The following is a 20,575-nucleotide window of genomic DNA, read 5'->3' as shown; positions in this document are numbered from 1 at the left end:
GCCAAGGATCCTCCCACACCTGCTGCTCAGATCCTGCTCATCTGGGGAAGTGACCCAGCATCTTGGGCACAGGTGAGCACTGTCAGTCCTTCCTGGGTGACCTTAGACCATGGTCTACCTGCCTGAGAGCTAGCAGAGCAGACTACAAGGAAAGCAGGGTCCTAAGGCAAGCAGCTGAGGCCACATTCGGGCTACACTGACACAAAACAAAACAAAAAAAATCCAAACACAAATTGTCTCCTTGTGGACTAACTCAAAGGCAGAGTACTTTCCTAGCACACACAAGGCCCTGGGTTTGATCCCCAGCACAGAAGGCTATATAAAACTCGGCCTAGCTGGGTGGTGGTGGTGCATGACTTTAGTCCCAGCCACTCAGGAGACAGAGGCAGGCAGCTTTTGAGGCCAGCCTGGTCTACAGAGAGTGAGTTCCAGGACAGCCAGAGTTGTTACACAGAGAGACCCTGTCTTGAAAAACAAAAACCAACCAAACAAAAGACTAGGTCTAAAACATCAAAAGAGAAACGCAACACAGTAGAGCTATCTCTTGGGATCCTGAGGCAGGTTAACTGGGAATCCGAGACTATCTCCAGAAACTTAGTGAGACAGTGTATCAAAGTAAGAAGTAAAAGGGGGGCTGGAGATGCCATTCCAGAAGCGAGTGTTTGCCTGACGTACACTGCTCCCCAAGAAACAGATATGGAAACAGGGAGACTGGCTGGGGTGGGGCTGAGATGAGGCAACAGAACCAGCAGGCAGAAACACACCCCCACATTGACCTCCTTCCTGGCACTGCCAAGGTGGCAGTGGTGGCTGGTCCTTCTAGGTCTGCCTACCTCCCGTGGTGCTGCCGGTCATTAAACTGCTAAACTGGCCACAACTGAAGGCTCCCCGCCCCAGGGAGGAAACCACTGAGGAGGCGTCCCTGCTCTCTTCACCCCAAACCATTAATTAATATTAACAAGACAGAATGCTCCTCGCTGCCTAAAGACCCCCAGCGGGGTACAAATGGAGCCGAAGCCCCGCCTTGTGACTCAGGAGGTTAAAGGGCTTGAGTCCATCTGTGAGTCCAGAGTGTCCGGATGGCAAGTGGCAACAGGAAAGTCACCATCCAGCTGGTGGACGACGGGGCCGGGGCTGGAGCCAGGGGCCCACAGCTCTTTAAAGGCCAGAACTACGAAGCCATCCGAACAGCCTGCCTGGAATCTGGGATCCTGTTTCGGGACCCTTGCTTTTCTGCTGGTCCTGGTGCCCTTGGCTATGACAAGCTGGGACCCGACTCAGAGAAGGCCAAAGGGGTGGAATGGAAGAGGCCCCATGTAAAGTGGGGCAGAACTGGGACCTGGTCTGAGGGAGGAGGGGTGGGGCCTGGATTCTTGATCCCTGAGTCGGAGGGAGGAGGTCTGGGCCTGGGCCCTGTGTCTGAGGGAGGAGGCTGGGCCTAGATTCTGAGTCTGAGGGAGAACTGGGGTCTGGACCCCTGGGTCTGAGGGAGGAGGGCTGGGCCTGGGCCCTGGGTCTGAGGGAGGAGGCTGGGCCTAGATTCTCAGTCTGAAGGAGAACTGGGGTCTGGACCCCTGGGTCTGAGGGAGGAGGTCTGGGCCTGGGCCCTGGGTCTGAGGGAGGAGGTCTGGGCCTGGAGCCCTGGGTCTGAGGGAGGAGGGCTGGGCCTGGAGCCCTGGGTCTGAGGGAGGAGGTCTGGACCTGGGCTCTGGGTCTGAGGGAGGAGGACTGGATGGATAACAACAGGCTCAGCCATGAGGTTCAGGGGGGAAGGAAGGTTCAGGAAAGCTAGGCACCCACCCACAGGCCTTCCCAGGGTTGGAGGCCCTCATTATCCAGGATACTGGAGGGAGCTGGGCCTCTGACTTCTCAGTTGCTCCAACCTTCCCTTTCTTGGCTTCACTGGAGTCCTCTTTCCCCAGGAGTTTTGTGCTGAACCCCAGTTCATCTGTGAAGACATGAGCAGAACAGACGTGTGCCAGGGAAGCTTGGGTGAGGCCCCAGACCCAGGACTGGGACAGCTCACACCTTCGACTCTCCCCCTCATCTTCCCGTCTTCGTGAGTTGGCTGGACGCTTGTCCCTCCTTACCTAAACCAAGCCTCTCTCCTCCCAGGAAACTGCTGGCTCCTTGCTGCTGCCGCCTCTCTTACCCTGTACCCCAGACTCCTGTACCGGGTGGTTCCCCCTGGACAAAGTTTCCAAGATGGCTACGCAGGGGTCTTCCATTTTCAGGTAGGGCTGAGTTCCTCTCTCTGTGCCTCAGTTTCCCCCGTGACAGCACGATGATGTTTCACAGTTACCATCCTTCCCTGGGGGCTGGGATTCCAGAGCTTGGGAAGTGGTCGGCACTTCCAGGCAGCGTCTGGAAGCTGAGCCCGCCTCTGCTCCTTCTTTCACTAGCTCTGGCAATTTGGCCGCTGGGTGGATGTGGTGGTTGACGACAGGCTGCCTGTGCGTGAGGGGAAGCTGATGTTTGTGCGCTCAGAACAAAGGAATGAATTCTGGGCCCCTCTGCTGGAAAAGGCCTACGCCAAGTAAGAACGCCAATCCCTCTCAGCTCTAACCCCAAATTCTAGGGACATGCCACAAGCCCTTTGGAGTACTGACATCTGGGGTCCTCCAGACACACGAACAGGGACCTTAAATCAAGTCCTAGCCACAAGAGTCCTCATATCACACCAGTCTCCTAGAAGAACCTTCATTGTTTGGTTTTTTATTTTATGCTTTATTGAGAAAAGGTCTCATACAGCCCTGTTTGCCCTGGGACTAGTTATGTAGTCAAGGAGGAAGTTGACGGATGCTCTTGCCTCTCTCCCTCAGGAGTGCTGGGTTACAGGTGTACACCACATGCTAGGTAGGCACTGTACCAAATGAACTACATCGCCAGCCTTTATTTATTTATAGCCAGGGTCTCATTATGTAGCCCAGACTGGCCTCAAACTCATAATCCTCCTTGGTTGGACTCTTTCAGACATGGATTACAGGCATGTACCACAAACCCCTGCTGTGTGTGTGTGTGTGTGTGTGTGTGTGTGTGTGTGTGTGTGTGTGCAGGAGATGGAACCCATAACTTTGTTCATGCTGAGACACACTCCCAGCCCCTTACTGGGGATTCTAGGCTCATGCTCTACCATTGAAGCATACTCTCAGCCTGTGAATCTTCAAAGTTTTTGCATTCTGTTTAGTTTTTCGACACAGGGTTTCTCTGTGGCTTTGGAGGCTGTCCTGGAACTCGTTCTTGTAGACCAGGATGGCCTCTGCCTCCCCAGTGCTGGGATTAAAGGCGTGCGCCACCAACACCCGGCCAAATCTTCAAGTCTTAAAGGTTTCCCTCTTTTGACGTTTCCTGCAAACATTCCTAGAACCCCACTGATATCCATATTTCCTAAGGATCCTGAAATCACACCCATCCATCAGGCTCTGGATTTGCCAAATCCTTTTCCCTGAAGGGTCTTTAATCTCACTTCATCTCTCCGGGTCCATTGAGACATCCACAGCATATCCTTTCCTGTCTCAGACTCCTGAAGCCCTAACACGTCCCCCACAGGCATTGCCCTCACAGCCTCCCAGAGCCTCGAAGGTTCGTGAAAGGTTGAGAATTTTTTCTTTTTTCTTTTTGGTTTTTTTGAGACAGGGTTTCTCTGTGTAGCTTTGGAGCATGTCCTGGAACTAGCTCGTGTAGTCCAGGCTGGACTTGAACTCCCAGAGATCCGTCTGCCTCTGCCTCCCAAGTGCTGGGATCAAAGGCATGCACCACCAAAGCCTGGCTAGGTTGAGAATTCTTTTTTTTTTTTTTAAGATTTCATTTATTTATTTATTATGTATACAACATTCTGCTTCCATGTATATCTGCACACCAGAAGAGGGCACCAGATCTTATAATGGATGGTTGTGAGCCACCATGTGGTTGCTGGGAATTGAACTCAGGACCTCTGGAAGAGCAGTCGGTGCTCTTAACTGCTGAGCCATCTCTCCAGCCCTAGGTTGAGAATTCTTACGCAGCTTGTTCCATGGCCTCCAGTGGTACCCATCCTAGGAATCACAGATTCCCCCATTTCATCTCTGAATATTACAGGGATTGAGTCAGGCACAGTAGCCTATACCTATAAGTCATAATACTGAGTACACTGAGGCAGGAGGATTACCAGACTGGAATCCATGCAGAGTAATACCCTGTCTCAAAAAAAAATATGTGAACATGGTAGAGAACACCTTTATTTCTAGCACTCTGACAGCAGAGGCAGGTGGATTTCTGTGAGTTTGAGGCAAACCTGGTCTACAGAGTGAGTTCCTGGCCTGCCAAGGCTACATAATAAGACCCTGTCTCAAAAACAAAATGGGTACGTTGGGGGTGGGTTCTGGAGGTATAGTTTAATGTTAAAAGCTACTCTTCCAGGTTTGATTCCCAGTCTCAACTGTCTGTAAATTCAGTACCGGGGACCTCATGCCTCTGTGGACACTGCCCACGTGTGGTGCATAGAAATACATGCAGGCCAAGCACCCATACGTTTAAAAATAAACCAATACATACATATACACACATATACATATATTATATAATTGGGAGTGGCTCCTAGGGACCCCTACCCTAACAGGGTCCCCAGATGTTCCTATGTACCTCAGACCCTCCTCCACCTGCTCCAACAGGCTCCATGGCTCCTACGAGGTAATGCGAGGAGGCCACATGAACGAGGCTTTCGTGGACTTTACGGGAGGCGTGGGTGAGGTCCTCTACCTGAGGCAAAACACTCCAGGTCTCTTTGCTGCCCTTCGACATGCACTGGCCAAGGAGTCCCTTGTGGGTGCCACTGCGCTGGTGAGAGCTGAGCCCCGTATGGACCTCCATTACACCCGAGTAGTCCTGTATATCCGAGTAGGATGCCGTGGGAGGGGAGTGGGCATCGAGTTTTCTCTTCTGCTGTTGCCCCCAGATGCGCACTGGTGATGCTAGGCCAGTTCTACAGACAAGATGCACGCTCCCCCACCCCCCACCCCGATTTTTACATTTTGTGTTGTCTAAGTTACCCACACTGGCCTTGAACTTGTGATCATCCTGCCTTGGCTTTCCGTGTAGTTGGGATCACAGGCCTGTGACCCAGGGTCCTGGCTTCTCCCCCTCTCCTTTCCGTCACTCTCACTGCTCATCTCAGACAGCCTCACTGAGGGCCTTGGCGCGGCTCCTGGTTGAAAGCATGGAGCAGGATGAGAGAGAAGCTGGCCTGTCCCCGACCCCGGCTTCTCAATCTTGTCCTCTTTCAGAGTGACCGGGGTGAGATCCGCACAGATGAGGGCCTGGTGAAGGGACATGCATATTCGGTCACAGGTACAAACAAGGTGAGTCACACCCATTGCTGGGCTAGGCTAACAGGGGTGGTCCCACGCCACCCTCACGGATGTCCCCCAGCCACCCTCACGGATGACATTGTCTTCAGATGTCCCTGGGCTTTACCAAGGTGCGGCTGCTGCGGCTGAGGAACCCCTGGGGCCGTGTGGAGTGGTCCGGGCCCTGGAGCGACAGGTGGGATGGGCTTAGGGTGGGTGGTGGCTCAGCCCCAGGTGCCTACATCTCACGTTGGTCTCTTCAGCTGTCCACGCTGGGACATGCTCCCCTCTGAGTGGCGAGATGCCCTGCTCGTGAAAAAGGAAGATGGAGAGTTCTGGTGAGTTCTTAGGGACCCACTCTGCGGGAGGGACACGGGGCCAGAAAGGACACAGAGAAACTCGGGAGGGACAGGTCACGATGCAGAGAAATGGTCCCTGTCCGCTGTGATTTGGGGGTCATATTCTATTTTGCAAAGTCAGGGCAGAAGCAGTAGGAACAGGACTTTTAGGGACATTGTTTTCAGAGGGAAACCATTGAGAATAGGTTGGCCTAGAACTCACTATGTAGACCAGGCTAGCCTCAGACTCATGGCAATCTTTATTTATTTACTTATTTATTTATTCATGTGTACAATGTTCTGTCTGCATGCCAGAAGGGGGTGCCAGTTCCCATTATAGATGGTTGTGAGCCACCGTGTGGTTGCTGGGAATTGAACTCTGGAAGAGCAGCCAGTGCTCTTAACCTCTGAACCATCTCTATCTTTCTAACTCAGTCTCTCCAATGCTGGACTTGTAGCCATGAGCCACCATGGTTAGCCCATGGAAGGAATGTAAAGGAATTTGGGGAGACACTGATTTTGGGAGGTTGAAAGGGGACAGAATCATATATGGGGTGTCTTGAGAAGGCTTAGTGACATTTGGGGCCTTAGATATATACATAATTTAAAACTACTTTCCTGGTTTTATATTTATTGCATCAAGCCACGGTTGTGATAGGACACCTCTGGGAGTCAGTTCTCTCCTTCCACTGTGGGATGCCGGGATACTCAGGTTGACAGGCTGTAGCTGGGCTGGTTGGTTTGTTTTTCACTCTTTACTCTTTGGGGGCCTGCCATCCAGCTCCCAAATAAACACACAGAGACTTACTTTTACTTATGAATGCCCAGCCTTCGCTTGGCTTGTTTCTAGCCAGCTTTTCTTTTCTTTTTCTTTTTTGGTTTTTCGAGACAGGGTTTCTCTGTGTAGCTTTGGAGCCTATCTTGGCACTGGCTCTGGAGACCAGGCTGGCCTCGAACTCACAGGGATCCGCCTGCCTCCGCCTGTGTGTGCCACCAATGCCCGGCTCTAGCCAGTTTTTCTTAAATTATCCTGTCTACCTTTTGCCTCTGGGCTTTTACCTTTCTGTATTCTGCATGTCTTTCTTTACTTCTTGCTGCATAGTTGGCCTCTGGCATACTCCTCCTTTTCTCTGGAAAAAGGGGCCGCCCTTCTGCTCAGCTTCCCTAGCTACACTTAGCTCCTCCCTACAGCCTCCTGTCAGCCTTCTGACCCCGAGTTAATTTTATTCAATCAAAAAATGTGACACGTCTTTGCATGGTTAAGAAAAGCAGCAGAAACAAATGCAATACACCTTACACACTTAAAATAGTAACCTACAGCATCAGGCAACAACAGCTTCCATCCGCGCGGCCATCTTCCTGGCCCCACTTGAGGATTTTCTAAAGATAATTTGAAGATATTTGAGAGGAGTTTGTGGATATCCCCAGACGTGAGGATCTGTGAGGACTTGGAGGCCTTGGCCAGGCCTCAGGGCTTCAGGGTTTCTGGAGACTGGGGGGTTAATTAGTATTTAAGGAACTGGGAGCTTTGTGCTGGGGGTACCACTTCTGGGGTCCCTCAAGCTGGAATCTGGGGTGGTCGGGCATCTCTCGTGCTGTCCAGGATGGAACTGCAGGACTTCCTCGCACACTTCAACACGGTCCAGATCTGTTCGCTGAGCCCCGAGGTGCTGGGCCCCAGCCCTGCGGGCGGAGGCTGGCACATCCACACCTTCCAGGGCCGCTGGGTGAGAGGTTTCAACTCCGGCGGGAGCCAGCCCAGTGCTGGTGAGGCCTGGGGACCCCCGGGGAAGGAGCCTGGGGTAGGGGCCGCGGCAGGCTGGGATCTCCACCGCCTCCTCTGCTGTCAGAGACCTTCTGGACCAATCCCCAGTTCCGGCTGACGCTTCTGGAGCCCGACGAGGAAGAGGATGAGGATGACGAAGAGGGACCCTGGGGCGGCTGGGGAGCAGCAGGGGCGCGGGGCCCGGCGAGGGGAGGCCGCATCCCCAAGTGCACCGTCCTCCTGTCGCTCATCCAGCGCAACCGCCGGCGTCTGAGGGCCAAGGGCCTCACGTACCTCACTGTGGGCTTCCACGTGTTCCAGGTGAGGGGGTCACAGGAGCGTCGTAACGGGGAGGAGGGTACTCACCGGGGGTTCACAGGGGAGCACCGTTGTCGGGGGAACTGGAGAGAGGGATTCAGGGACAAGGCTAGAAAAGGCTGAGGGTCAGAGGTCAGGAGGTGACCAAAGGGACGGAGAAGGGATGGGGCATTGGGGAAGGAGAGCGTTGGGGAAGGGGTCGGAGGTTGGGGTGGAGAAATGGAAGAGTCCAGAAAGAGGGAGGCGTGTGAGGAGTGTGTGTAGGGGTACAGGGAGGGGACCCGCACATTGCACCCCTCCCTGCACTCTGGTTTTTTCCCTTCTGCAGATCCCCGAGGAGGTGGGTTTCAGATGCCACCCCGACCCTCCCTAGGGCTTGGTCGAGCATCGCTGCAAGACTGGGGACTCGGGAGGCGCGGGCTGGACAGTCTGGGCGTGTGTGCGTGCGTGCGTGCGTGCGTGGGGAGGACCCCCGGGGTGGGTGGGTGGGTGTGTGGGTGTGTGTGTGTGGCGGGGGGTGGTGGTCATGGCGCCCCGCCCGCAGCTGCTGGGCCTCTGGGACTCCCCGCGCAGCCGCGCGCTCTTGCCGAGGCTGCTGCGCGCCGACCGCTCGGTGTTCTGCGCCCGCCGCGACGTGAGCCGCCGCTGTCGCCTGCCGCCCGGACACTACCTGGTGGTGCCCAGCGCCACCCGCGTGGGCGACGAAGCCGACTTCACCCTGCGCATCTTTTCCGAACGCAGCCACACCGCAGTGTGAGCCGGCGCTCGCCCCGCCCCTGCCCCGCCCCCCGCCCCGCCCTATCAAGTCCGGCTGGGGGGACCACAAAGCCCCGCCCCTGCATCCCCAACCACGCCCTCCCAGAGATGTCTGCCCCTGCCCCCCCCACAAAACCCACTGCCCTCGGACTCCACCCACGTCCTCTGCGGGGACCCCCCGCCTGAACCCCGCCTCCCTCCCGTAATTTGCAGGGAGATCGATGACGTGATCAGCGCCGACCTGGAAGCCCTGGAGGTGCGGGACTGTTGTGGGCGGGAAGAGGACGCGGAGGGCGGGGCTTTGGAAAGGGAGTGAACTCCCCCTCCCCACAGGTCTCCTACAAGCCCCTGGACCTGGAGCTGGCACAGCTGTTTTTGGAGCTGGCTGGAGAGGTGAGGAGGGGTTGGGGACTCGGGGTGTCCGGCCAAATGATGCTGAGTCCCCCTCTCTCCCTATGTGTCTTAAAAAAAGAGCAGGGAGGGTATCCTGGAGCAACTCTGTATCCTGTAGGGCACATTGGCCTTTTTCAGGTAACCCAATGCTGGGCATCCAGACCTGAGCTGGGGGTTCTGGGGGTTGGGGAGTCTCGCTTTACTTCCAGGGTCCTTTTCTCTGTGTGCTCCGGGAATGCTCCGCCATCTCCCTTGCTAACGTTAGGGCTTTGCCCCGCCCACACCTGCTTTCTCTGGAGGTTCGCATCCCCTGTCAGACTCTCCCCCAAGTGCCTTCCTCCATCACCTGGCCACTGTGGGCTCCCATTCTGGAGACAGACCTGCCTCCTCTAGCTGGTCCTTAGGAAGGCAGTCACGGCTACCTCAGCACCGAGGAGCACAGGGCCTGGCCCAGGGTGCTAACCCTAACCCTCACCAGGAGCTCTGTCCTGATTAGGAGGAGGAAATTAATGCTCTCCAGCTGCAGACCCTGATAAGCATCGCTCTGGAACCTGGTGAGTTTGGACAGGGGAGGCGTCCCTGCAACTGGAGCACTACCAGCAGAGTCTCTATGCATGATGTTAGGGGAGCTGGGGCTCAATTTGAAGCAGCTTCCTGCGGTTGGTCCCATGAGGGCCAAGATCACTCAGAACCCCCCTCACCCCCACTGTGCAAAGACGTATAACCCCAACTTTGTTGGTTTTGCCAGGTGGGAACTCTCTGCATCTGTTTCTATAAAATGCCCACTGCAGGGAGTTAGTCCACATAGCTCTTGCAATGTTGCCTACATGCAAGGAGTGCTGGCTTTCTTTTTTTGTAGCTAGTAGGGCCAACACCCGGAATCCTGGAGAGATTGGGCTTAGGACCTGCGAGCTGCTTGTGCAGTGCTTTGGGGTACGTGAGGAGAGACCTACATGGGGAGGAGGGACAGGGACGCTGGGGTTTCCCCTTGCCTTTCAGGGAACATTGATTGTAACTAGATGTCCTCATCCGCAGCACGGGCAAAGGTTGGCCCTACACCACTTCCAGGAACTCTGGGGCCATCTCCTGGTGTGGCAGGTGAGATGGAGAGCAGCTGCCTCCTTCTAGAGCAGTGGTTCTCAACAACACCAAGACCCTTTAATACAGTTCCTCATGTTGCATTGACCCCATAAAATTATAAAATTAAAACCATAAAATTATTTTGTTGCAACTTCACAACTGTAAGGTTGCTACTGTTATGGATTGTAATGTAAATATCTGATATGCAGGAGATCTGATTTGCCCAAAAGGGTCTGGAACCACAGATTGAGAGCCAGTGCCCTAGGCACTATTGTCCTTCGGGCCACCAATGGGGCACTGGACCTTCCATGCCAACTTGGGAGTGAAATGGATAGAAAGTTGTTGTCATGCCACTGTGGCCCTCTGGGAGCAGTAGACTAGATCCAGAGCTGCCGCTGATTCCTGCTGGAATCTCGGTTCCCAACTCAGCCCTTTCCTTGCCATGTGACTCCAGGCCTGTCTCCAAGGAGCCTTGCTTAGCTAGCTACCATGGGTACTCCTTCAAGGGAGGAGGGGGAATAGCTGCAGGTCCCTGGGACTGATCACAGTAACACCCAGCTTTTGCGCCCTCCCTCCCCTAGGCCTTTGTGAGTAGGTGGATCTGAACTTGTTCCCAAGTCTGGGAGCTTGTTCCCTTGTCACAGGTGCACAGTGGTCCCCGGCCAGGAGCCAGGGGAGCTGGGGTCTGAGCCTAACCTGTCTTGCCTCAGAGGCCATCTCTCGGCTACTTCACTGCCAATGCTCAGGGATTCCCTCCCTCCCTGCTTCACTCTCCAGGCCACATTTGACAAGTTCGATGAAGATGCCTCGGGGACAATGAACTCCTATGAGCTAAGGCTGGCACTGAATGCCGCAGGTGAGGATGGGGACCTGGGATGGTTGTAAGGACAGCACCCACTCCTTTTGGGACACCTCAAAGTCTTGTCTGCACCCCTCATTTGATGGGCATCCCAAACTGGGGCTGTCCACAAGGCCCAGCATGAACTTCCTTCTGTGATGGCTCTGGGCACAAAACTTCTCTTTGAGTGACTGCTTCCAACTGTGACATAGCTAATGTGGAATGCCACTGGACGTGGACATTTATTCTCCAAAGGCAGAGCATCCCAAAGCACCTTCCCAGGCTGTATGACCAAGACCCGAAGCCATGGGGAAATGTTAGGGTGCCTCAGTGGGGTTACTGATTCTGAAGATGGGTTCCCGTGACCACCAAGTGGAAGGAGTCAGGGAGACTTAGGGAGAGACAGACTACATGGTCCTCGTTTGCCTCACAGTGGAGTGTGATTGAGGAAGACAAGTCAGTCTTTGGCTTCCATGTGCACACAAGTTCACACACGTGAGCATGCACATGCTACACCCCGTCCCCCAAATAACACAGCCTCCTCCTAGGCTTCCACCTGAACAACCAGCTGACCCAGTCCCTTACTAGCCGCTACCGCGACAGTCGGCTCCGTGTGGACTTTGAGCGCTTTGTGTCCTGTGCATCCCGGCTCACCAGCATCTTCCGTGAGTGCCACTCCTGGCGGGGTGGGGTATGGTGAAGAGAACCTCGGGGCGAATGCTGGGTCCTCACCCTGGCCTCTCATGCACAGGCCACTGCAGCCGACACCTGGATGGTGGTGAGGGGGTCGTCTGCTTAACCCACAAGCAGGTGAGCTAGCAAGGAGGGACAGGGTGGCCCCAGCACCATCCTGAAGCCTCTCCTTCAACGTGCTCTCTTCCTTCGACTCAGTGGTCGGAGGTGGCTACCTTCTCCTAGGGCAGAAGCCGAGGGAGGCCATCCTGCTCCCAGGCCTGAGCTGAGCTGCCCTGCTGAGCACCAGCGGTGGAAGCAGAAGATGGGCCAGCACCTGCCTGGGGCTGGGGCTCAACCTACCATTGCACAGGTGGTGTGGCAATGGTGGCTCTCCTCTGGCTGTGCAGGCCTGGCTGGTCTCCCAAGCACTGCCCGATGATAGACCTGAGCTACCACAAATAGAAGCGCCTTCTTTCCTTTTAAAAGCCTGTGAACGGGCCAGTCCCCGCTTAGAGAGGCCCACACATGGGTACAGGGCTGGTGGGCCCTGCAAGCTTCCTGGGGTGTGAACAATGACGCGGGGAGAATAAGATGACACTAGAATCCTTCTGAAAAATATTACATGTTTTATTCTCCCATCCCCAAAGGGCGGTTTATCCAGAAACCAAGAAAATAAAAATCAATCAGAATAAACTCAAAGGGAGAAACCCATCCACTCACTACCAGGCAGGCAGGCCAGCAGCCCACCTCCACCTCAGGAGGTCCCCAGAGACCCCTGCCCACCGCAAACAAGGGGAGGGTCAGGAGGGGCTGGGAGGGCACTGAATCAACTATGTCTTCATTACGAGTGAAAGAGAGGTGGCGGAGATATGCAGCTAGATGGATATATATTTATAGAATAAATCCGTAAGTTAATAAAGGAAATAGTAATTCTCTGGGAGGTTTTCATTTTTATAGGATTTTTTTTTTAATAAGTTTTTAAAGATGTTTTGTTTCTGTTCCATTCTTTGTGTTTTTGTTGGTTTTGGTCCTTAGAAAATCTGAGACCTAGAGCCCAGATGAAAGGAGGCCAGATGGGCTGGGGCTGGCTGCCCCAGCAGCACTCTTGAGGCAGAGGGGGGGATAACAGGGTCCTCTGCTCCTGGTAATCAACAAAGGGGCAGGCAGGGACGTGGGCGAAAGGGGCCACTGGCGTCTGGTCCAGGGGAGCTGGGGTGCCCTCTGCTGGACTCTGCAGGGCAGGTGGTCCCTGGACAAGGCACATGGGGCTTTGGCCTGGATGTGAGAGGCCCTGAAGGGGCCTCAGGGGCAAAGGAGGGGACCCGGGTTTGGAGAGGTGTCTCTAGGACACAGAGGGTGCCCCAGGGTCCGTTGTCCCCTGCATACAGGTTAAAAACCCACAACACATCATATATATTTAGCATCATGTATATATTTAGCAGACCAGAAGTGCTGATCTCTAAGCCTCCCTCCCCTGCAAGACTGAGAAAGAGAGGCCTGCCTAGCCCCTTCCTGCCTGACCCCCTTAGAAGGACCACAAAGAGCTCTTTGCATAGATACAGAGTCAGGGTTGGGGCAGGGCTCCTCAGCCCCTCCGGGAGGCTGAGGGAGTCTGACCAGGGTGTCTGAGGGCCTCACAGGTCACTTTCCCCATAGAGGGCTGTGGAGAAGGACTTGTAGTCGAGGGCACCAGGAGCGGCATCAGGGCCCTGGTAGGGCGCCATGCGGGCGATGCAGTACTCGGCCTGGTCGGGGGGCAGCTCTCTCCGCAGCTCCTCGGCAGTGATGAAGTTCTGGAGGCACACACACACAGGGCAGACTCTGAACCACCCGTCCCACCTACTGCCCTAGTGCCCAGTGCTGGCTGGGGCTTCCGCCACTGGCCCCAGTGCTAATGTAGGGTCTCGCTTACCTTGTCGCCTGCCAGGACCTTGAAGGAGGCAATGACCTGATCGGCTGTGTCTGTGTCTGTGGTCTCTCTTGACATGAAGTCAATGAAGGCTTGGAAGGTCACGAGGCCGCTATGGTTGGGGTCGACCACACTCATGATTCGGTTGAACTCAGCATCGCCCTGTGGAGGGGGCAGGGAGGGGACACAGGACTTAGTGGGGCTGCTTATAACTTTGGTTTTGGAAGAATGCAAGGGCAGAAAGGCTGTGTCATCAGCCTGTTGGCCAGTCTGGCCAGATAGCACCAGGCCCTGGGAGTTTGCCCCTTGGCCTCCTCCCCCCAAGTTTTGGGAAACAGGGGTTTGGGTCCATTGTCCCAGCTCTGGCAGGCAGGGAAAGAAAACAAAGAAACAGAAAGGAGGGGGAGAGCTGCAAGACTGTTCCCTGGATACTTGTAGGAAGAGGGAGGTTGGGGGTCACTGGAAGGACCCCAGCCCCTCGAGTGCAGCAGAGGAGGCGGCGGCAAGGCCATGTTGCACTGGAGGGTGGAGGAGTAGCCCCAGGAAGATATGGGAGCTCAGGAGGCAGCGAGGGGCTGGGGGAGGAGCAGAGGCAGGGGAGGCAGAGGCTGCATACCAGGCTGTATCCTGTGGAGATAAGCAGAGCCCTGAAGTCATCTGAGTCCATGCTGCCTGTCTGCTTCTGCTCCCAGGACGCAGGCATAGCAGAGGCCAGGCCCAGAGCAGGCCCCATGTGCACAGCGGACAGAGAGCACAGTGGAGGGAGCAGGGAGAACAGGTAAGGGCAAAGTGTCCAGAGACGTGAGGAGGGGGCAAGAGAGCCAGGAGACAGACAGCGCATGATGGCAGGGGGGATGGCAGAAGGGAGGGAAGAGAAGAGAAAGAGAAGAGCAGTTAATGCCACAGCCTGCAGGGGCCCCAGGGTTCTCGTACCTGCCGGTCGTTCTCCACATCGTAGCCCAGACTGATGAGGCAGGCCTTGAATTCCTCAGGCCCCAGTGCCCCGACATGGTCCTGCCGGGGGCCATCGAAGGCAGGCGTACAGGTACAGGTACAGGGGCAGTGCAGAGACCAGGCCACAGAAGTGGCAGAGGGGCCAGGCCACATGCAGTGGGCAGGGGAGGAGGACACATGGGGAAGGGAAACACACAGTTAGCGATGATGCAGACAGGGGGGTGGCCAGGGACTGCCTCAGTGGGGCTAGAGTGGGTACCATGAAGGACTAAGTTGTCCAGGGCTCAAAGACAGAGCACACAAGAGACTGCACACTGGTACCCACAGAAGCTGAGCAGCTGTGGTACTGGGTCAAATGGTAATCTGGATCCAAATTTTAAAAACATTGCATGTGGGGACCAAGTCCTAGGTCAGACTGACAAGGATTCTGCCTGGAGGGCAGGGCCTGCCCACCTGACCTTGTGTGCAATGCCACACCCTCTCAGAGCAAGGGTCCTGCCTACCCTGTGGACAGTGGCGGATGGATGGATGGATGGATGGATGGATGGATGGAGATGGAGAGGGTACGACAGGGCATAACAATGGGAAGAAAGGTCACACTGCACCAGCTTTAGAGGTTGGGAGTGGGAAGGGAACTTACCTTGTCAAAGTGGTTGAAGGATGCCCGGAATTCTTGCATCTGCTCCTGGCTGATACCCTTGGCATCTCGGGTGAGGATCTGGTTCTCTACCTCATTGATGGTGCGGGCGATGGTGGTAAGCAGCTGCTCCCAGCCCACACGAATGTGCTGGGGGGGGGGGGGGAAGAGGGTTTGATGGGATGGGTAGCTGTCCTCAACAAGTTAGGTCTGGGGGAAACAGGCTATGGTGTCTCCTGGCTGCCCTTACTAATCATGGACCCCGGCTACTCCACCTATGGGTGTGGCAGAGAAGCAAGGGCCAAGAGGCTTAGAGTTATGCTGGTCACTGCTCAGTAACTGACCCTCTGGGGTTGGAACCCCATGGTGGTTTGGCAGTGGAATGTGGAACTGGACCCTCAGGTTCTAGGGCAGCAAGGCTCCTCACACAGGGGGGCTGCCCAGCAGGTGTCCAGGACTTGCTGCTCAGTAAGGCTAAAAGTGCTAAGGCACAGGCGGGTAGGAATGCGAGCCTTCCAGGCAGAACGGAGTCTGTCCAGTAATTCTAGAATGGAACTCAGGGAACCCCAGTTTTCACGTCTCTGTACATTAGCTTTCTGTCTTTACTTTTACTTTTTTTTTAAACACTGGGTGTTCTGAGACAGGCTCTCCCTCCACATACAGTCCAGTTTGGCTAGAACTACTCTCAACCCTCCTGCTTCTGCCCCTGAAGGCTGAGATCTGGGCCATTCACTACTGTGTCCACTTTTTCAGTAACTCTTACAAGGCCTTTCAACGGTGTAGAGCGTGGGGCAGCCCCCTGCCCAGCCCCCGCCCCCACCCCCACCCCACGGGTGGCGCACCTCCATGGTGTAGTTGGTGTGCTTGTTGTCAAAGATGAGGGCCTCCTGGATGAGCTGGTGTTGCTGTTCCAGCAGGTCCAGGTTGGGCTTGTAGTCCACAATGCTGCACTCATACTGCTTCAGGTGACTCAGCTGGTCCTCCAGGGTCCCGTTCATCTCGATGGAGATGCGTCCGATCTCCTGCGGGGAAGAGATGCAGGTGACACCAGCCCTGGCTACGGTCTGCTGCTCCCATCCCCACTCTTTGGTGATCTGGCATGCCCTTAACCACTCTGAGAGGCCTGGCTGACTGGAGAAAGGGAGGGTGGGCCAAGTGACCCTTTGAGTGCACACACCTTTCCCTAATAAAACTCTCCTGCTCCTTAAAGACAAGATGAACTAAAAACAAACCCAAAGGAGGGCAAGGCATCTGGCAACAGGACTTGGATGCTGGCAGAGCCCCATGCCCATGGCCCCCAATGCTGCACTCTGAAACTAGCACCAACCCTTGAGTTGCCATCACGGCCCTTGGGTTCAGTGACGCAATGAGGGCACACTGAGCACTTGGGTAGGGGGCAGGAGAAGAGAGCTGCCTTACAAGCTCTCCCATGCCTGTCAGGGGGCTCCCTAGGGACCATGTTGCTCCCTGCTACTCTGCAGCCCTCACAGAGCTGAAGCACAGAAACAGAAGGCAAGTCAGCTCCAGGCTCAGCTCTGACAGTCAAGGCTCAAACGAGCTCTGGCCAATCTTTAGCCAGGCTTTCATTTTCATCTGCATAGTCCTGTGAGGCCAGCAGGGGCCACACCCGGCTCTCTCAGCTGACAGGTAGCCTGGGCTCACCTCCATCTTGGTCTGGATCCAGGGCCCCACCACATTGGCCTGGCTGGCAAACTGCCGGCGCAGGTGCTCGTTGGACTGCTGTTTGCTCTGCTCCTCCAGGAGTGCATGGTCCCGCTTTGGCACCAGCTGCTGCACCTGTGGGGCATGGGCACCAGCAGAGGTCAGGTGGCAGCTCCCCCACCTGGACACTGAAGCCCTTGCAAGCCCAGACGGCCCTGGCCCACCTTCTCCCACTTGGAGTTGATGATCTGGGGGGTGACGGTGGTGTAGGGGTTGCTGCCCGACAGCTTGATGTGGTTGCTCTCGGCGATCCTTTGGGCCTCCTTGTGGATGGCCAGTATGGCCTCACGCTCCCTGTCAGCGTCTGGCAGGGTGGACTTGAACTGGTCATGGGCTGAGATCAGGCCCTAGAGGATGAATGGGAGTAAGTTCAGCCTGCCTTTCTAGGGGTAGGGGTGGGGGTGGGGTGTCCCCTAGAGGGTGGGGTGTGGCACCTCAATCTCTTCGATGGTGTGGACGATGAACATGTCCTGCAGGTCCTCCATGGCACTCTCCATCCAGTTGTTGAAGGGTGCGGCCCGCTTGGCATACTCCAGGTGCAGCTGATCAATGGTCTCTAGCTGTTTCTCTGTTTTCTACAGTGCAGAGGGATGGGGACAGGGAAGGGAAGGCAGGTCAGCTGCTGAGGAGACATCTGAGGACCTCTAAAGACACCCTCCAGGTCCACAGATACACAGCATCCCTAAAGGCATCAAACTCCTGGGGACACACCCCTCCTCACCTCCAAGGCTTCCCTGCGACTGTGGGTCAGAGAGCCCAGGGCATCCCACTGGTCACAGATCTTCTGGCACCGTGTATTGACATTGTGGGAGTCATAGTAGTCCAGCTCACTGTGGAGCACACAAACAGTGATGAGACCAGCAGGTGGACAGGGCTATCTACACAGAGCCTCCTGTGTGTCCAGTGACAGTACAGAATACCCCTGCTCTGGACTATGGCGGGCAGCGCTGGCTTTCCTTTTACTCTAGGCTACTCACTACAGCACGGGCACCAGGCATGGTGGCTACGAGGCTGGAGATCAAAGTCATTCTGCCTCAATCACTCCACCCTATCTTCCTGTCCCCCCCACCCCACCCCCCACCAAGCCTTACTGTAAAGCCCTGGCTGGCCTGGAATTTGATTTGTAGACCAGGTTAGCTTCCCCTACATTCTGAGTACTGGGATTAGAGGTGTGTGCAGGTCAGAGGACAACCTTCAGGATAGGTTTTTTGCATCCCTTCCACCTTGTTGGGGTTTCTGCTGCTGGGCTGCAGACTTCAGGCTAGCTGGCTGAGAACTTCTGGGAAGTCAGGAGTGCCAGGGCTACACAGCTTCTGGTGGGCTCAGGGGACTGACCTCAGCTTGTCAGGCTCATGTGGCACTGACCCTTTCCACCGTATTTTTTGAGTCAAGGTCTCTCACCAAATCTGGTATCGTTATGTCTGAGCATGGGACGGTACTTCCCCAGGGCCATTGGCTAAAATGCTGTTTCTGGGGCTTCATGACCCTGCCTCAGGGGAATAGGCCTCATGTGACTGGGACCTAGTATCTGAAGAGCAGGCTAACCCAGTCCTCCAAGTCTGTTTCAGGGCACCCCACTTGTCACTCATGTGAAAGTGCCTTTTGCATTGATTTCCTTGGTTTGGACACGCAGGTCTCTGGAGGGTAACCCCGTGGTACCAAACAAGGTTATTGGTCCCAGTACCATATAGTTCTGCCTCTGGAATGCACCTGTAGCCCACAGCAGTAGGAAGGAGGGAGCCGGCCCTGCTCCTATGGTCCCACTGGCACAGGTGGGAAGGCCTTGCAGAACTGCGCAAGTCTGGGGTGACTAGTGAGTGGGGGTGTCTGCAGAAAGAGCAGCTCTAGCCAAGGAGCTTATTTTGGAGCAGACAGCTATTCTGGGAGCTCCTCCAGGGCCTGTAGATTTTCCATGAAGTAATGGGCTAGGCCTCCCAGTCCCTGGGTCCTCACGCTGCTGCTGGCCACTGCAATGGTAGAATAAGGGCCCCATTCACTGGCTCCTGAGGCGCAGTATACTAACTGTGCACAAATATATCTGACTGGGACCGGCTGGGACGGGCCGGGACAGGGAGGGAGGGACACCAGCCACTTGGAAACCCTTAGAGGGAGTGTGTTCTGAGCAGGAGGGATGGGGCAGGCAGAACAACAGGCTCACTGTACAGCGCTCCCCACATGCAGGAGGGGCCTGGAGAGTTACACCAAATGGCAGGCAGGGGAGAGGGACCCCTAGAGCCTGAGGACTCAGGACAAGCAGCCAGAGTCTGTCCCGTGCTGGAGAACCTAGGTCCCTTATGCTTCTTTCTCATTGGTGTTGAGAGAGTATGGGCAGAAGGTTCCATCCTGTACGGCCCTCCTGGCATGTGAGAAGGCAGGGGCTGAGAACTGGGGACAGAAACCTAAACTGGCACGTGATGATGCCATAGGTGTACACATACTTGAGCTCCTGGGCAATTGCAGCAATCTGCTCCACTCGGTCCTGGTGCGCGGCCAGGTCACTCTCGAAGGCCTCGTGCTTGCGGATCAGAGCTTTGATGTCTGACAGGGTGGCTGTCTCATAGTCCCGGTGCTTCAGCATGGCCTCCTTCCCTGCAGGTGTGGCAGAGAGGCACCTGAACAACAGCCCCGCAGCTACCGAGCTTATCCAAGGCAGTGTGCATGTGTGTGCATGCAGTACCATGGACCATATCTGTAACTGTAGAAGCCCTCAGAACCTTCTTCCTTGCCCCTCAGGGATCTCTTAGGTCCAGTTATGTTCTGTAAGGTTCTGTGCAGGCTTAGGGGATACTCTGGTGGTTATGGCCCCGGACATACTGATGGGGCCCAGAGAGTAGGACAGTTGAAAAGTTACAGACACCATTTGTGAAGGATGGAAACTGGGAGAAGCCCTTAGGCTTGCAGCCAGACCGGGTGGGATCAGGGAAAGGGCAGGCACAGAGTCTGGGCCCAGGAGTTGTGCCTGTGCCAGCCCTTTGGAGCCTGCTCTCCTGGGTGGTGGTCCTACCCAATCTTGTCGCCCCACCCCATTTCCCGGCACAGTGGGCGGGGCTGTCCAGACCCTTTGAAGGAAGCAAAGGGAGAAACACTGTTATTAGTCCTGGAGCCGGGCTAATTACATGCCCAGAGCAAAAGCCCAAGCAGTGTGCTAGAAGTTAAGGGACTATAGGAGGCTGAGGGAAAGGCGAGCCAGGACGGCAGCCGGGACTCCACTCCTTCCTCAAGGAACCTGCTTCCAAGTGCCTCTGGGCTCACCCTCAGACAGCTGGCACCCTTGGCAAATCTTTCCTTTGTCAAACAGTGCCAGCAATAGCACCTATGCGGCCTTGAGCCATCCTGAATTTTAGTGAGGTGATGGTTAAGACTGGAAAGCAGAGTCAGTGCTGCCCCCCCCCCCATCTCAGCTGCCCCAGGGCCAGGGCTGGCACCAGCAGACAAGAGGTGGGCCTGGAAAACTGACTCCACAGGCCTGCCGCCCCTGCCCCAGGCTGGAGGGCTTAACCACAAGGCAAGCTTGCCATTCCCTTCTCTAAACTGCTTTCTCCCAAGGGTGGGAACCAGAAATAGCAGCTGAGAAAAACTCAGGCCTCAGCTGTTTTAGCAGGGAACTGGCAAGTGTGTCCTACAGGGCAAGAGATGTATGTGGGGCTCACTGGTGTTTGGAAAGCATCCCCGTGGGGCCTGCCACTACTGAGACCACTCCCCCAGGGCAGGCTGCTGTATCTAGGGCCTAGCAGTGAAGAGGGGCTGTAGGGCAAGCCTGTCCTCAGGGGTTACAATGATTCAGAATACAGGCTGAGCTCAGGAGAAGAGTGAGCAGGTCTGCCTGGGGACTCAGAGCTGCTGGGAGGGACAGGTGGGTGTGTGAA

General features: G+C 55.6%; 2 protein-coding genes across 2 annotated transcripts in view; one reads left to right on the top strand and one right to left on the bottom strand.

Moving 5' to 3' along the window:
• Positions 1 to 1,079: 1,079 nt before the first annotated feature.
• On the top strand, positions 1,080 to 12,097 carry Capn12 (calpain 12). The gene is made up of 21 exons (XM_035449487.1): positions 1,080 to 1,321; positions 1,874 to 1,992; positions 2,116 to 2,234; positions 2,403 to 2,536; positions 4,650 to 4,818; positions 5,262 to 5,336; positions 5,435 to 5,520; positions 5,588 to 5,662; positions 7,266 to 7,429; positions 7,513 to 7,748; positions 8,074 to 8,085; positions 8,290 to 8,498; positions 8,715 to 8,757; positions 8,835 to 8,894; positions 9,391 to 9,448; positions 9,754 to 9,827; positions 9,930 to 9,992; positions 10,752 to 10,830; positions 11,361 to 11,477; positions 11,564 to 11,622; positions 11,704 to 12,097. The coding sequence occupies exons 1-21, from the start codon at positions 1,080 to 1,082 to the stop codon at positions 11,728 to 11,730; spliced, it is 2,220 nt and encodes a 739-aa protein (XP_035305378.1). The 3' UTR covers positions 11,731 to 12,097.
• The window catches only part of Actn4 (actinin alpha 4), a 66,283-nt gene continuing 57,798 nt past the window's right edge, over positions 12,091 to 20,575 (bottom strand). The window contains exons 12-21 of the mRNA XM_027430527.2: positions 19,148 to 19,298; positions 17,431 to 17,539; positions 17,144 to 17,284; positions 16,874 to 17,056; positions 16,650 to 16,784; positions 15,830 to 16,009; positions 14,991 to 15,137; positions 14,330 to 14,410; positions 13,400 to 13,558; positions 12,091 to 13,280 (exon numbers count right to left, since the gene is read on the bottom strand). Of these exons, the coding sequence (XP_027286328.1) occupies positions 13,122 to 13,280; positions 13,400 to 13,558; positions 14,330 to 14,410; positions 14,991 to 15,137; positions 15,830 to 16,009; positions 16,650 to 16,784; positions 16,874 to 17,056; positions 17,144 to 17,284; positions 17,431 to 17,539; positions 19,148 to 19,298 (1,445 nt within the window). The 3' untranslated portion in view covers positions 12,091 to 13,121. The remainder of the gene's footprint in view (positions 13,281 to 13,399; positions 13,559 to 14,329; positions 14,411 to 14,990; positions 15,138 to 15,829; positions 16,010 to 16,649; positions 16,785 to 16,873; positions 17,057 to 17,143; positions 17,285 to 17,430; positions 17,540 to 19,147; positions 19,299 to 20,575) is intronic.

This window comes from Cricetulus griseus, chromosome 9, assembly GCF_003668045.3.
Source record: "Cricetulus griseus strain 17A/GY chromosome 9, alternate assembly CriGri-PICRH-1.0, whole genome shotgun sequence".
In the NCBI taxonomy this organism is placed as follows: Eukaryota; Metazoa; Chordata; class Mammalia; order Rodentia; family Cricetidae; genus Cricetulus; species Cricetulus griseus.
Note: the sequence above shows the minus strand (reverse complement) of the source record. Positions and strands in the feature narration are given on the sequence as shown.